Genomic DNA, 16,081 nt, shown 5'->3' with positions numbered 1-16,081 from the left:
AAAAAAAAAAAAAAAAAAAATATATATATATATATATAAATTCATTATTTCCATGGTAATAAAACCATTTTGACAGGCACTAGTTTTTTCTCCTCATCTCCCCCCTTTGTTATATCCTCCATTTTGTCTTCATCCTCAACATCCATTTTAGGACATGTGTGCACAATAACTCACTTATTAAGTCTCATAGGGCATTATTAGAATGGCATGAAAAGATGTGGGTGACCACGAGCTTCCTCATATTTGTATGTGCTAGAGAAATGGCAGTAATGCTGTCACTCTTTGCTGTCAAACAACTTTTATTTTATTTTTCAGAAAGAAGAGAAGCGATCTGTTCACATCGCATTCTCATCCAATTTCGATCTGTCTTTATTTATTTATTTGGATAACTTGGCACTAAATATCCATAAGACATTTCTATATTACACGTAATCCAACAATAAATTTTGTCCCTAATCTTATCCTAGTGAGGACCGGTGGAGTCTGTCGTCATCTTTTTATTTGGCCCAGAGCACCCTGTAGCAGCACATCATGGTTTGTATGTTCTAAGGGCAAATTCCAAATCATGATGTGCTGTCACTGGGAGCCTGGGAGTTTCTTCAGTAACATGACAGCATTAAACACCTAGTGTTCTGCTTGTATCATAAATCACAGTGTAATAAATGCATCAGAGGAAAGCTTTTTTTTTTTTTTTTTTTTTTTTAAATAAGTAGTGAGAATAAAATAATATGATAATGAAAATGCTAAAATGATCGTGAATAAAAATGTGACAAAGCAGTGTTTTTTTTTCCCAACACAAATGATATTTTTTACAAATGACCAGACACACAATAAATGATTCATGACTGAATCACCAGGTGTGGCTTAGGTGGCCTCTTCAGCGAGTTATTCCCAGACAGCTGGGAATTTAGATCCTGTATTTGTTAGTCTATATTTTAGGAGATCAGCATTGCTTTTAACTGTGATAGTGTAACCCATCAAGCTATTGAATTAATCTGCATATATTTTGCATGTTCCTTTCATCCTCTTTCCTCCCTTGGACCACTTGATGTCTCAGTGTGCCCGACAGTAGCAGCACATCAATATTGGCAGCTGCCCTCTCCCTGGGTTGCCAGTATGGTTTGTGCTGCTCCCGTCAGACAGACACACTCAGCGACTCTCCAGGAGCAGTATGAAAACCACCTGTCCAGAAATTAAATGTTGTATGTATATATTTTACCTTGACAATGTCAAAATCAGTTGTTCAGTCTTGCCTGAAAATGTCTAAGAGAAAAGCTTAACATTAAAAATAACAAACAAGACCTTATTTCAGTGAAATTGTTTTATTTACCGTACACAAAATGCCAGTTAGTTGTGGTTTCAGTCTGTCACTGATAGACTGGTGAAGCCGAAGTGTGCCATCTTCACCGTTCTGCTTTTAGGAATGCCATTCAGATACAGATCTGATTTTACACCATGGCTGGTTGATTTCATTAGATCATTAGTCACACACTTAGTGAGGTTATTATAATCAATGAGGAAGAACAGAGATATAGGTAGAAAGTGTCATTGTGTTTAGGAGGAGATCAGCTGAACTGCATTTTACACCAACTCTTTTCTCAATATTGTTTTTATTAGTTTTATAACAACACCAACATTGGTAGGGCTAATACTATCAATTTGTTAACAGCCCAATTATGCAAAAGTTATTGGACTATGCCCACAGACCGTTTCAGATCAGATCGATAAGCCCACTAGGCTAGAATTTTATAAGAACCCATTATTGATCAAAACACCTGAAGTCAACGTAAAACCACTTGCTTAAGCTGCATTTATGTAGTGGAAGATGCCACTGCAACACTGCTCTAAAAGGTTTCCAGAAAAACCTGGCTAAAGATCATCTAGAGTTAAACCCTAATCTAAAAGAAATATTTTATTTTTTTTGTGGAAAAAATGAAGAAGAAAGAAAGAAAGAATATTATGAGGTAAATAGACCAAAGATTTTACAAAATGTCTAAGAAAAAAACTGAACCTTATGCATTTTGGACCCAGAACAGAAATATGTATTAAGCAATATTTGCTAGCATCTTTCAAAACTGTCCTACATTGATAAAATATGCCTAGCTTCACTATTAACTTAGAAATTAGTCTTTTCCTGGAAAAAAGAGAGAACTTTCTCCAAATTAAAAAATGCCAAGTTTCTTGAACCCCGCACTGCAGTGACACGATTAGTTCCTTTTCCTGATTGTATGGTGCAGAAGATTTCAACGGGATAACAATGGCAAGTCGCTGGAATTCATGATGAGACTGGAGTCGAGATTTAGACTATCTGCTGGGAAAAAATAAATACAGATATTATTTTCCCCTTTAAGAACTGGGAACAAGGGAAAAAACAGACAACAGAAATAGCAGACAATGAAAACCCTGAATAATAGACACAATTTAAGTCATTTAAATACATACCTGAGTATAAGTAATTTTGTTCAAAATTTAGAGAAAATAAACGTATTATTGAGAAGCTGTTTCTTACCTTGATCAAAATTTAGCTTTTTAGATGTGGAACTATCACTCAACCCCTCAATATCTACCAGATCGCTGTTGGCATCAGAGTCATTCAGTGCACTGAGAGTGACATCTGAGGAAAAATTATACGAATGCAGTTATATTTTACTATTCAAAATGCTGAAATTATTTAAGGTTGAATAAAGTAATGTTTTTTTTTTTTTTTTTGCAAGTATAAAATAAATGCAACACAAATTAATGCATTAAGAAATGCTTACCTGCCGTCTTTGATGATTTAATGCTAGATGGACCTGTGGTTGGCCGCTGTAAACCCGCAGTCACCACAACCTGAGAGGTTGGCACAGCGATGACTTTAGGTGGGGCTGGGGGAGCCATAGACACCGGAATCTTTTTGGTACTCTTCTTTGGTGAGTCAGTGGATAAAGGAGCTCCACTATCTTCATAAATCTTCCTCTTAACTGTTGTTTTCATTTGTGCCCTAATGTTTAAGAAATGTCTAATTAGATGCTGACAAGCTACACAATGAATAATGACTTTTCATGGCCTACAAACATACACATATAAAAAATACATAAGTATATTAATAATATAAATTTTTTTTTTTTACTTTTTTGGCTTTTCTTGAATTTACATAAACAATGGCGATCAAGAAACCAGCATTCCTGTCCAGATTTAAAGTATTATAACTGCATTAAAAAGCATTAAAGTTAAAATTTCACCTGCACTTGAGGAAGACACCATTATTGAAATTTACAGACTCTAACACACAGTAACATTCAAAGGATTAAGTGAGACAGGTGTCCTTACATTGTGTGGGTTATTTTGTAAGGATAAGCTTAATGTGTTCAAGTAATCTCAAGCTCTGTGTATATCCACCTAGCTCTGCTTGTAAACAGCAATGGAAGTTACAAGGCCCATAATGTCATTGAAAACAATACTTTATCTTGTCCATGACCTCCTGAAGCAATTGCAAGTACAAATCCAAATGGGATAATATTAAAAGTTTACATGAAAATGTCTCAATTTGCTAATTTATTGTTAACACACTGAACTTAACTATCATATTATAGGCCAAAGCAGACAAGGAGCTGGTAAATTTTGGGGGATTATTTAGGAAATTCCTGAACATGCCACAAAAAAAAAATTGTTTTTAAATGTAATATTTTACATGTAACCATATGCATTACCAAGAGCAGGGCTGGACAAAATGTAGACCTTACAAAATTAACAAAGTGTGTGTAATATACACACTTTAGATTTGTAAGAAAATGTAATTATATCATACCAAAAGCCTGATGCAGTGTGTATATTCTAAAGCACATGACGGTAAATAGACAGTGTCTCACCCTACTGGACTAATATCTGCCACTGGATGCAGCTGCATGGTTAGCTCTCCCAATTTTGTGAATGCAGCTCCAGCTGCAGAAAATATCTCGCCAACCTAACAGTTACATACGTAAAACAAGAAATAAATACTGAAGCGAGTGTATCCGAAAATTTGTATGTTTTGAAACTGGTATTAGGTTGATAGTTAGCATGATAGCCAATAGCTTTATTAACAAAACAAGAAAAACATGTCCAATACGAAGACAATTAACATGGATGTATACTATCAAGGTAAACATTTAATCTTGCTTTAGGTGCCATATTTATCAACACATTTAAGTTAACGTTACCTTGGTAGAGGCTGAAGTCATTGTTTTGATTTACAACTGAAAAACAAGGACTGCGCTTTAGAAATGTTAGGAGACCGCTAGCTGACTTGTGTACCGATGATTGACTTAAAACGACCGCGATACTAATTCTTCAACTATTTACATTATGAAATAATAAAAACATTCTTAACTAAACGGATAGCATAAGTGCGCCATAAAGATGACACTGCGATTCAATGGTGCTTATTGGTCTAAATTACAGCCGTCGGTCGTTATTGGTCAACACCAAAGAAGTATTCAGTACGTTCAAAGCTGCGTTGAAACTGCGCAATTCGTTCGTTATTTCACTTCATGTGCGTTGATATATATATCCTCCCCAAAACCATTTCGGTGTATAATTTGGCTGTTGTCTTAGTTGAAACCGATGCTGCTTTTTTTACCCAACATGCTCGTCTTTGTGATCACCGAGAGGAAAACGCTTTAAAAAAAATAAAGTATAACGTCCAATAACGGTTATTATTATTATTTTCTATGAAGTTAATTATATATATTATATAATTATTTTTTTCCAATTGTTAAAATGTTCAATTGTTAAAGATGAAAACAAAATATAAGAAAGGAAGTGTTGGCTTATATTGTACAATGTGTAATCTTTATGTTGGCCTGTACTGCCCTCTGGTGCACAAAACCGTCAATTAGAATTCATGTTCGGATGTATTTTTAATGAGAGAAGAACCACACAATCAAGCAGTTTTCCTTTAAGTCCATAACTGTTTATTGAGGTTGCGTTGGAAAGCTTCTGATATGGTGCCCAGAGAGGGCGGATAAGACAAATAACACCATGCGGAAGATTTGCACGATGCTGTCAACTATACATGTTTGGCACTAATTTGAGACAGCCGGCAATATCTGGACCAAAATAATAATAAAAAATGAACAAGAACAACAATAACAGTGATTGCTATTATTATTATTATATGTATGTTGTCAAAGTGCAACAAATGCAGAACATAATATGCTTGTTCAGCCATGTGCAATGTTCTACATATATTTGGGGTAGAATAATTTGGATTTACAATATAGTATTTATAGATAACATTTTATCTTTGTGATGAAATTAAGAGGAAGGTATCCTCAATGGCAACTTGTGATAACTAATTTGCTTGCCTAAATTTCTAAAATTAGGAAAACTAAAGCCATACTAAAATTAATGAAAATATGACAAACAACATTAAAAACTGAAGAAAAATATCAGTAAGATAGCATATGGCACTCTATATTGCTTTGAAGAAACAGTTGATTTATAGACCGTTACAACACCCATGATCATTGCTGTCAATTCATGACCACTGTTTTTATCAGTCATGTCAGTGACATTACATGAGCATCAATGCATTCAAATAAATATTCCATTTTAGGTGTATTTTGTTATTGCCAACATCAATATCTTTATCTGGGCTATTATAATGTTTTTATAGCCATAAATATGTAATATTATTAACAGACATCAGTACTAATATTGTCAGAGAGGATAACAGTCAATTTTTAAAGCACATTAATACAAAGGAGGAGGTGTCTAGGGCATGCACAAGGGGATTTCATGGAGTGGAAGGAAAAGCACCTGTCATTCAGGCCCATAAACAAACAAGCATAATCATAGCGTATGCAGCTGTGTTTAGAGTTTTTGGGGCCCTAAGCAAGCGTTCCGGGGGAGTGGGTCCCCCTTAAAAAAATTTCATAGTCGCACGCAGTAGTTTTCAGTCGCAAATGCGACTGAAATGGTCGCACTGTCGAGCCCTGCTTGGTAGAAATCATTCTGTCATTTGCATGGTGCCTAAACACACTACTGCCAGTGTAACACTTGTCTAGCTAGTACAATATATTATTTCCACTTAAATGGCTTTTTTTTTTTTTTTTTAAAGCTAATCTATATTATTCCAGTCATATTCAGAGGTTAAATGCTTAGTGCTAACCAATCGTTTTGTGTGCTGGAAGACCTGCTGTGTCTTAACAGCATTGAGTCCGATCCCTTCCACAGTGTTAACAAAATGCTAGATGAATGGTTCTAGACAAGTACAATAGATTTAGTAAAACAGGCTGACAGGAAGTTAGGCATAGACTAGCATGTTCAAAATAAACATGAATATGCACATTGGGACAGTGTATATGAGAGAATGATTGACCATGATACATTCACACAGTAAAATACAAAATAATGTTTGATCCAGATTCACAGGCAAAATGCAAATATATGTATGCAATTCCACACTCTTAATAAATACACAAAAATAAAATATTTGCTCTTTTTTTTTTAGCTAACTAAAAACACTCCACATTAGTTCTTTTGATACTTGATGCAATCATGCAAATAATTTACTTAACAAAATACACCAAATATTACAATAAATATAGGACATGATAGGAGTGGCTTTATAACCCTGTATTCTTGTTTGTCCTCACAGCTTTCCTTTGCCTGTGTTTTCTTTCATCGTCCTCCCACTGCATCAAAAGGGTGAAGGTAGGGCTGGAGTTAAGATGGCTGACACAGCGGGCTGTCATTTCAAATGAGCACTAAGTAAATTACTCTCCCTCCATTATCGTAATGAGAAGCCTTTCCCATCGGGAGAGGGAGACAGCAAGGGGGAAAACATGATATTGACCCTTTGGCACACAGACAACATTAGTCTTACTCACCAAGCTCACTTCCTCTAAGATAAAACACTCAAACATACAATGCCCGTATGAAATTTGAACTAAGAAGAGGTGAATTCACTAGCAGTATTCCACACATAAGCACGTATATCGACCTATGTAGTTGGTATATGGTAAACACAGACTTTCTCTCTCTCATACATACACACAAGAAGAGTCATGCTGTGGGCACTAGAATGCATGCAATGTAAGTAGCAATCAAAATAAAAAATAGGATTTAAATATTAGTACTTTAACACACACAGACTTGCCCACACAGAAACAATTCAGTACAGTTAGACAACATACATGAAATTAAATGGCTCCTGATTCCTGCATGAAGTATTAGTATATCGAGTTGGACCACAGTCAGAAAGCAGAGACAGCAGACAAGTTCACATGTTAAATGGGATAAACTAGCACATGAAATACTGACTAGAAGTGGTAGATACAGAGTGGAGATAAATGTAATGTGAAGCAGCCTTTATAAATTTAAGCCTATAAGAAAACAGGATAAAAACAAATAATAATAATAAAAAAAGTGAGATTCTGAGGACCAGTGTAAATGAGGGTTTCTAGGTTCCAGAGGAACAGACATGCACGCTCACTGTTTAGAGGTAATATAACTATAACATTTTTTCTGATACATACATTTGATGACTGTAGCACTTCATAATCTCTAATAGCAGCCTGAATTCACCTCCGCTCCTTATATGTCGGAAGATACCACTTGTATATTGTCACATAATATCATTGGTTGATAAGAATAATATCCTACACAGGGAGGAACAAAAGTGCAACATTCACATGCCTACTCTGAGACCGCTATCAACGAAAAAGCTTTGGAAACCTTTGCCATTCTGAAAAGAGACTATTAAGGGTTATGGTCATCAGTTTACGTCAGATTTATCTAGAGGTCTGTGCAGCGCTCCTGCTTGCTGTAATGGTCGAACTGGCTCTTCCAGTGCATCATGTAAGAGCTCCAGCGATGGAATTCCACTTTCCACTGTCGCTCAACATCATCAATGTTGTCTGGGCAAGAAATATGAAAATAAATAAGAGGAAAACAACAACATGATGTTTGAGAGAAAGGCAAGAGAAAAAAGTTGACGGGGAAGGATGATTTTTAGAAAGGCAGAAAATAGGAAAATTTCTATACAGAGTGCTGTAAAAAATTAAATAATCCATTAAACGACTCCGCAGTACCATATCACTATAAAGTTCCCACCCATTTAACAAAGCAATTGCCAACAGCCCCCACAGAAGAATTAATTTTATCATTTACGATTTTAAGTCACTATAGACAGGCCTGCACAACCCTCCCAGCCCCCACCTAAAAGAACAAGTGTTTAATTGCTTCATATTCTGGTTCACTTCCAGTGTAATAGTTGGCAAAGGACATTTGTTTAGATTCAGAGCACAAATGATACATTTGCACAGACAAGGCATTTCCTTGAGAAACAACAAATGGTTTATATTATGGCTATTACTGTATGTTCTTTGAACCTATTTTGCCCACAGAAGGAAATGAAAAACCAAACAGTAACAACAACAAAAATAATATTATTAATAATAATAATACAAAATAAACTCCTGAAAACAATAAATCTACACATTCTCACTTTTAATTTCATGAAAAGCATAGAGCACTTTTTTTTTTTTAGTTAATTCAGATTTCAAAATTGTTCAAAGAAAGAAATGAGGTAGAGGAAAATTGAGAAGATAAACAGAACCTAACACATTATCTTTTGTAAGATGATTTAATCTTACTTCTGTTATGTAGACTCCCTCTCCTAAACATCCATAACACAAGCCTGCAATTTTTCACCTTCAAACTAAATTCTAAAAAAATAACCTACAGTTCCTCTGTAGTTCCTCTATGTCCATGTTAATAAATATAAGAAAATCTATTTGCATGACAGTGGAATTTACTGGTTGGGTTCATTACCTGTGATGTTAAGCAGACGAGGCAGGAAGCGGTTCCACAGAGCACAAACCTGTGTTCTTAGACCCTTGTGCACCTTCAGTGGCTCTGTGTTCAAGCCCACATGCTTTTGGTCAGTAGCAGTATATTGAGGCCACCGTCTCCGACTGTCCATGGTGCCATCAGTGTTAATGTTGGGATTACTTCATGCAGACAGAAAAAAGTAGACATGGAGTTACCTTCCAGGCAAAACTAAATCATTCCATAACTAATAGATAAATTGAACCTTTATCTGAAAATAAAAAAAAGCAATATGACTAATCTTTCATGTGCACCTGACTCGTTTGCTATTTCTCTTACCCGGTGCGGGCGAAATTGGCCCAGTATCTCATCATTCGTCGACTGAGTTTCTCTTCTTCTGCTGTGTAATTGAGTCGTTTTTCTAATGGCAGGCCAAACACAAACTCAATCTCATAACCATGGATTACTCCCATCCACTCAGGCCAGGCCAAGTTTGAGGCTCGGTGGTCAAACAGGTAAAGGTACACAGCACCTAAGGACAAAAAGGGGCAGTACAGATTGAGAAAACTGGCCTTGAACTATTTTGCATTAAAGATACGCTCTGTAAAATTGCGTTTTGCTCTCTCTTCTTCATCCTAGTGGTCTTGGATTTCATGCTGACATCTGTCAGCAAGTTTATTAACTGTTGCCACTTCACACCGGAGTGTTTTATACTATGTTTATTCTTCACTATTATAATGACCTTACCATGTGAGTTGCCACTGTTGTAACTTGTTGGTCCTGAGTTTCCCCAGCCTAGTGTCCCTGGAGCTGCAGCTCCAGGCTGGGTATGGAGGCTAGTGTGCTGAGCGTATGACCTTGCAAAGTGCTGCAGAGGACAGATGACATTTTGATCTCCTACAATATCATCCATTGCATCTCGATTCTTTTGGGGGTTGTTCTCATCCATCCAATCAGTGTACTGAAGCATAACTGCCTCCAAGCCAATCTCATTAGCATGAGGAACACCCATCTTCACACCTTCAAGAAAGTCTTCTCGAGATATCAAACTTTCATTGTCTTTACTAAATCCTGGTGCACCGTACAGCAAGAAGTAAGATCCCTCATCCTGATTTACACCCAACATGATCTGAGTGTATTTGAAGTTGCCCGAGTTAATCATGGCTTCTGGGGTGTCAGGAAGGAAAATGCCATCTATGACAGGCACAAAGGAAAAGCGGAACAGGCTGCTATAGGGGAGCACTTGCCACTCCTGATCAATTAGTTCCTGTGGATGTTTGTTCCTCAGGCAGTCAACCAACTCAGTATCGTTACCTTCGCTGCAGCCAACAAGTTTGCCCAACAAGGTGCCCCTCCGACGGGCCTCATCAAAGCTAACAGTAGCCCAGGGGGTATTAGGAACACCGCTCTGCATTATGGCACGAGTGAAGAACGGGCGGCTGTCTGGTGACAGAACATGCATGCCGACTGATGCTCCCCCAGCACTTTCACCAAAAATGGTGACCTGTTTTGGGTTACCACCGAAGAAGTGGATGTTTTCTTGGACCCACTGGAAGGCCAACCTCTGATCAAGGAGACCCACATTTCCTGGTGCTTCTGATGAGCCATTGAGGGCGAGGAATCCAAAAGCTCCAACACGATAGTTCATAGACACAACCACTACCTTTTCGGAGTAAGCCAAGTACCGTCCATCATAGACATCTAGAGAGGAGGAACCACTATAGAAGCCGCCGCCATATATCCAGACCATTACTGTGAGGTTCTGCGGCCTAGGGGTAGGAGGTACCCACACATTAAGATAAAGGCAGTCCTCGCTCATCATTCTGTTGGGGTTCCACATCTCGATACCTGGAAAGCCTGGGTAAGAGGTGTCTATAAATTGATAGCAGGCATTTGGGTAGTCTCTAGCCTCGAAGATTCCATTCCAGGTTTTTTTTGGCTCTGCTTTCTTGAAACGTCTCTTCCCAATAGGAGGCTCAGCGTATGGGATCCCCAAGAAAGCGATCACATGACTCCGGTCTGGAACAGGCAAGCGTACACCCTGCACACGGCCCAACCGTGTTGCTACTATGAGGTCGGATTCGCTCTGTGCAAGACAGCAGTGGAAGAGTAACATGAAGAGCACAGCAGGCAGAAGGAAAATGTCTGAGGTCTTCATGGTGTCTTTTCTTTTGTTGGTTGGGAAACTACGGTGATCTCACTGTTCTGAGCCAAGCTCAGTATGACCTGTAAATGAAAGGCCCAAGATGAAAAACTGAGGCAACAAAATAGATTTGTGATCCATTAAATTAAATTAATACGCATGTATAATTAAAAAGTAATTTTGCATGCTCAGAGCCTGGTGACTGAAAGAACACTGACACAGATTTCCAGGCCAAATGGGATATAACGGTGTGACCAACCAAAAATGGACTGATGCGTAGAGAAACTCAGCTGTAGTTAGGATAATGCTCACTTTCTAAAACTCACAAACACACCTGTGAGATGGATGTTTGTGTTTTACATGTTGCCTGGTTGCTATGCTGACTGGATTAGTTCTTGGGGCACAGTTAGGGATAGGAGCACATGAATTTGACTGCAGCTGTGTGAGTGTCTGTTTAAACAAGGCTATTTCTGTTCCCCCTGGCTCCTTTGACTGTGTGGGGTTCTATTTTTGAGGGTGTCACTTCTCTCTATCAGTCCAGCTGCCACTTTGTCCACCCAACCCTTTATCTGCTATGTATATGCTACACAAAGCATCGCTTAAGTGATCTTGGCAATCCAACCTTTACACAATCAAAGAGACAGTTTATCCAAAAATGACAATTGTCATCATGCACTTACTCTCATGGCGTGCCAAGCTTGCATGACTTTATTCCTTCTGTGTATCATAAAATAAGATATTTTGATAAAAGTTGTCTTTTTGTCCATACAATAACTTTGACCTTCATTGTATGGAACAACAGTTCACAAATATTGTAATTTTTGCTCTGAAGAATGAAATACAAGCTCTCAAAGGCCAAATGGATTATCCAAACGACGCACCCTACATATGCACTGTAGAACTGGGTGGTTGAGAACGATTATTAATTATCCATGGATTATTAACATATCTTAATAAGGAATTGGTGCCAAATGCATTAAACTAGACTGCTCATTACATAATCTATTGGCGGTTTCAGAGAAACCTATCTTAAAATAACAAGGAAGATTATAGCTTATAGCTACCCTTGCCCCCCATTTCCGGCATGCAGCTGTCTTTTAAGATATTAATAAATCCATTGAGACGGTGTGACTGATGAATTGCATTGCAGTCCCCCAAGCCTCTTTTCACTATTGAGTCCAATATAACACCGTGTCTACACCGGACGCGAGCGGCGCGGCGTGACAAAATACTATAGAACCTATTATGCTGTCTACACTGGATGCGGCGCGGTGCGACAAATTCCCGACAGTAAACTGCTGCTGCGTTCTATTGATGACGTACTGACACAAATTTCAAAAGATTTTCAAGGTCACTTTGTCGCGTCCAGTGTAGACAGACTTTAGCTGTTGCGGCGCGGTGCAACACGACAACTGTCGCGTACGGTGTAGACACGGTGTTATATTGGACTCAATAGTGAAAAGAGGCTTGGGGGACTGCAATGCAATTCATCAGTCACACCGTCTCAATGGATTTATTAATATCTTAAAAGACAGCTGCATGCTGGAAATGGGGGGCAAGGGTAGCTATAAGCGGGGATTGAGGATAGGCAGAGGGGGAGAGGCTGGCTGGACTCAAATTAGATCCTGGAATCCATGTATGAAGTTCACTGGGGGGGTTTGTTTTCAGCTTGGGATTACACGTTGTTGTGCACACCATCATGTCAATAAACACAGCTTTCTCTCTCTGTCTAACTTTCCACAATGCTTTCCTGTGAGGGAAGGATGATAGCCGGTCATTTTCAATTTAACGGGAAACATTAATGCTAAACCATAAAACATTTGTCACAATCATTGCCAGCAAACCTTAATCTATCTCAGGTTTGAACTCTGTTGCCATGGAAATTAAGAGCCTGCACTACCCATTGCATCCTCTTATTTGTACAGTCGGTCTGTACTTGGTTTCACCATTTTTTCCATCTCGATAAGACTAGTTTTGTGTTAGTGAAGGGGTGAATTAACCCTTTAAAATCCTCAATCTCTATTTGCAATGCAATAAAGTAAACTCTTAATTTTGCAATGACCACAAGTAGGTTTAAAAATCCCAGAAAGCATAGAATAGAGTAAATGTGATTACTTTAAAGGCCTAGATCAGTCAGAATTTCCATCTACATAACAGTGGAAGCAAAGATTTTGACCGAATTAATACTAGCAGCAAACCTAAATGATGTTCTATTCATGCTGTCATTTCTTGGTACCCACAGCGTGACATGACCAACAGGCCAAAACATTTCAAAACTGACAGTTTGATGAGCGCCACTGAGATTGATGGAATTTTCCGTTTCGTGGTCTGTCCGTCTAATATTTCATGAGGGAGTGCTTAGTAGCGAACACGTGCCAACACATCCACACTTGTGCTCATGCTGTCCAGAAGCCAACTGTAGAGACGCTATTATTACAATTACAACTACAATATTTTAAGCTTTCAAACAGTCCCCCAGTTGATGAGGTAGTGTGCATGCTACAATAGAATGTTAACGTTAATTGCCCTTCTCTGAGGCAGTTGTACGACTATAATTAACTTTTCCCAGCGGAGCACATCTTCTGAAGTCTAAAAGCTTATCATAACTGCATCAACATCTGAGTCAGAAGTCTCTACGTAATTGTGAGACCAAGTGGGTCATTCTTGTTATGCGGTATATTTTGAGCTCTCAAACTTAAATCAATATGCCTGTGTTGTAATGTAAGTATATCAGACAGACTTTCAGAAATATGCTCTGGTCAAGTTTACGAAAATCCTCAGTAATATACTCTTACTGTTATCTCTAAAGGTTTTCTTAACTTAAGGGATTTATTGCAACTGAGCATAGACACTTACATTTTGATTAATTGTAGGCCTAGCTTAATTATTTACACAATGGCAAGAAAATTAACAGGAGGATGGACATGAAAACAGTTACAGTTAAGCCATTTCTCAGTGAAGGGCTTAATTTTGACACTGCCTGGAGGATGATGTCATCCCAACTTTGCTTTTGATAGGTAAAGGGAAACAGCAAAAGACTAACAAGACATAAAGTGATACCAAGGACACGTACAGAAAAAAAAACACAAATTATTTAAAAATATTCCCAAAAAACTAACTAATGTCTTGCATCTTTACAAATCGGCAGTATAACATTTTATTCAAATATTAAGACATGATGGGGAAATGGCAATATACAGCATTATCTCTACAGCTATAGCGGGAACGACCCAAGGCGTTAAAATAAGTGTAAACAAAACAAAAATACCCGTAATAAACAAACACAATGAACCCATTAATCTGGTCAAATATGACATGAAAGCTATGAGAGGAAAATCCGACAACATTTTAGGCTATACTTCAAACCGTGCTTGGCAGTGAACTTCAATAAACCGATATCACAAACACGCACGCAATTTGAGCGTTACGTACCAGAAAACCAAAGGAGGCGGGAAGGTTACAAGTAGACAGGTGCTGAACGGAAACAAGACTTAATTTTCGGGAACGAGGGCCTCCGAGTACGCGCGCGCCTGTGTATTTCTCCAGCACGTCTAATTACATCCATTCTTAAGCTCCACAAATATGACCATTAAAGGCACGAGCATCGAACACTCACAATGTTATTCGTTTTTGCATACTTGTTTATACATATTTGTTCACAATACGCATATTTTAAGCCTTTGTCATGTTTCTAGCATTATAGATATTTAATGGACTAAGTTATAATTAACAGAAAATGAAGGCAGTGATTCATATTACAATAATGCAACAATAATCGGTTTGGCCTGTAAAATGACTGCAATAATCAAAGCCATTAATGTTTATTATACTCTTAATTAACTACAAACACCTCAGTATTCACGACTGTATAACAACAACAACATACTATATATTTGCAACATGAAACGAAATGTAAATATGCCCGGAGTAGATGCACTCCAACACTGACGCCAAATTCACGCATTCTGATCTCAACATCTGTATATTTTATTATTTTACACAGTGTTGCCTGAGGTACCAGTCAGCTGAAGAACATATGAAATGCCCTAGTAAAACCCCACAGAAGCCGCAAAGATGCCTAAATTGTACCTGGCGATTCCAGTTCACAAGCCGGCTTTGCTTCAGCGCCTCTCCCCCGGACTCTTCCCCTCCTCTGCCTGTCCTTGAATGAAGAAAGCCAGAATTGTTACCGTGCCGTAGGGCGATAAGCAAAACCAGGACAGCTGGGCTGGTGGTAGCGTGAAGGGAGTGAATTATAATCCCGCCAGTCTGATTTTAACGCTGGATCAAGCCTCTGACGGAACTAAGAGAAGAGTCGTACTCCACTGCTGTGTCGGTAGGGGGAGACTCCTTATAATAAGCATAATCGACTAAAAAAAACAAACAAACTGTAGAGTTCTCGCGAGACGTTTCTCACCCCCCCCCCCCACATCCCATCTATTATCATCTACCTAGCCTTGTAAAGATGGAAATGATGGAAATGGATGAGATTACACTCTACACAATCATAACTTTACACAATAACAAACATTCCTTTATTCCTCCTCACTTCCATTGCTAATGACCACTGGCCAGGCTCAAACAGAATCTGCTCACATGGAGCTCAGTAGAAAGCACTGTAAATATTCACAGAATTGAAGCACTTAATTTTGTACATCATTCCCCTTGTATGTTTATTGAACATTTTGATGAATTAGATTAATGATTTAACCACAAATAAGGTGTTTTGGTTCATTTTTAATACCACGGATTTAACAAAATCATCACAGAAAATGTCAGCAGATTCCTTTTGGGTGTACTGCTGAGCTAGAAGAGAACACTTACAGATCATAAATTATCTTTGAGTTTATCTGCTTATCTTTACAGATCATAAATTATCTTTTTATCTTTGAGTTTATCTGCTTGTTGGTGTAAATCTCTTGTAGAGCTCAGTACTGCTTGCGATATGGATAGTTCTATAAACATGTATTAGTCAACATATGTAAAGTCAACAGTCCACCTTAGCATTGGGGCCTGTGTGGTGTTAAAAGTATGGGATACATCACTCACTCAGTGCATTCCTGTAAAATATTTTATTTTATTTAAAAAATGTTGACAAAATTATATTGAATAAAAACATATGGTAAATAAATGAGTGGCAAATGT

General features: G+C 38.0%; 2 protein-coding genes and 1 long non-coding RNA gene across 5 annotated transcripts in view; 1 reads left to right on the top strand and 2 right to left on the bottom strand.

Annotated features, from left to right (window-relative positions):
• LOC107749791 (uncharacterized) overlaps positions 1-2,868 on the top strand; it is an 8,548-nt gene extending 5,680 nt beyond the window's left edge. The window contains exon 3 of one of the 2 annotated variants that reach the window (XR_001641085.1): positions 2,787-2,868. This is a non-coding gene — a long non-coding RNA (uncharacterized LOC107749791). Of the gene's footprint in view, positions 1-315; positions 433-2,786 lie in introns of those variants that run through there. The other variant, XR_001641086.1, reaches the window with a different exon arrangement.
• Positions 1,989-4,460, bottom strand: LOC107749790 (chromatin complexes subunit BAP18-like). Of its 2 annotated transcripts, none has more exons than XM_016564964.1 (5): positions 4,179-4,460; positions 3,849-3,943; positions 2,760-2,980; positions 2,510-2,614; positions 1,989-2,311 (listed from the first exon to the last, which is right to left on the bottom strand). In XM_016564964.1, the coding sequence occupies exons 1-5, from the start codon at positions 4,197-4,199 to the stop codon at positions 2,244-2,246; spliced, it is 510 nt and encodes a 169-aa protein (XP_016420450.1). In that variant the 5' UTR covers positions 4,200-4,460; the 3' UTR covers positions 1,989-2,243. The 2 variants fall into 2 exon arrangements, with proteins under 2 accessions (XP_016420450.1, XP_016420452.1); XM_016564966.1 differs by having other exon boundaries at positions 1,989-2,308.
• A 1,616-nt stretch (positions 4,461-6,076) lies between these two features.
• On the bottom strand, positions 6,077-15,301 carry LOC107749789 (acetylcholinesterase-like). Its single transcript, XM_016564963.1, has 5 exons — positions 15,026-15,301; positions 9,541-11,019; positions 9,133-9,325; positions 8,797-8,975; positions 6,077-7,880 (listed from the first exon to the last, which is right to left on the bottom strand). Exons 2-5 carry the CDS (start codon positions 10,949-10,951, stop codon positions 7,759-7,761), a joined length of 1,905 nt encoding a protein of 634 aa, XP_016420449.1. The 5' UTR covers positions 10,952-11,019; positions 15,026-15,301; the 3' UTR covers positions 6,077-7,758.
• Positions 15,302-16,081: the final 780 nt, after the last annotated feature.

Source organism: Sinocyclocheilus rhinocerous, unplaced genomic scaffold (genome assembly GCF_001515625.1).
Source record: "Sinocyclocheilus rhinocerous isolate Xijiao unplaced genomic scaffold, SAMN03320098_v1.1 scaffold1131, whole genome shotgun sequence".
NCBI classification, from domain to species: domain Eukaryota; kingdom Metazoa; phylum Chordata; class Actinopteri; order Cypriniformes; family Cyprinidae; genus Sinocyclocheilus; species Sinocyclocheilus rhinocerous.
This window is presented reverse-complemented; position numbering and strand designations above follow the sequence as displayed.

Excerpts from the sequence above, each read along its gene's own strand:
- LOC107749790 (XM_016564964.1), bottom strand. The coding sequence starts at position 4,199 with ATGACTTCAGCCTCTACCAAG. Across the intron at positions 3,944-4,178 it reads TGACTTCAGCCTCTACCAAG|GTTGGCGAGATATTTTCTGC; the intron begins GTAACGTTAACT and ends TGTAACTGTTAG. Across the intron at positions 2,312-2,509 it reads AAAGCTAAATTTTGATCAAG|CAGATAGTCTAAATCTCGAC; the intron begins GTAAGAAACAGC and ends ATTTTTTCCCAG.
- LOC107749789 (XM_016564963.1), bottom strand. The coding sequence starts at position 10,951 with ATGAAGACCTCAGACATTTTCCTTCTGCCTGCTGTGCTCTTCATGTTA. Across the intron at positions 8,976-9,132 it reads GCCAATTTCGCCCGCACCGG|TAATCCCAACATTAACACTG; the intron begins GTAAGAGAAATA and ends GTCTGCATGAAG. Across the intron at positions 7,881-8,796 it reads TCGTCTGCTTAACATCACAG|ACAACATTGATGATGTTGAG; the intron begins GTAATGAACCCA and ends TTTCTTGCCCAG.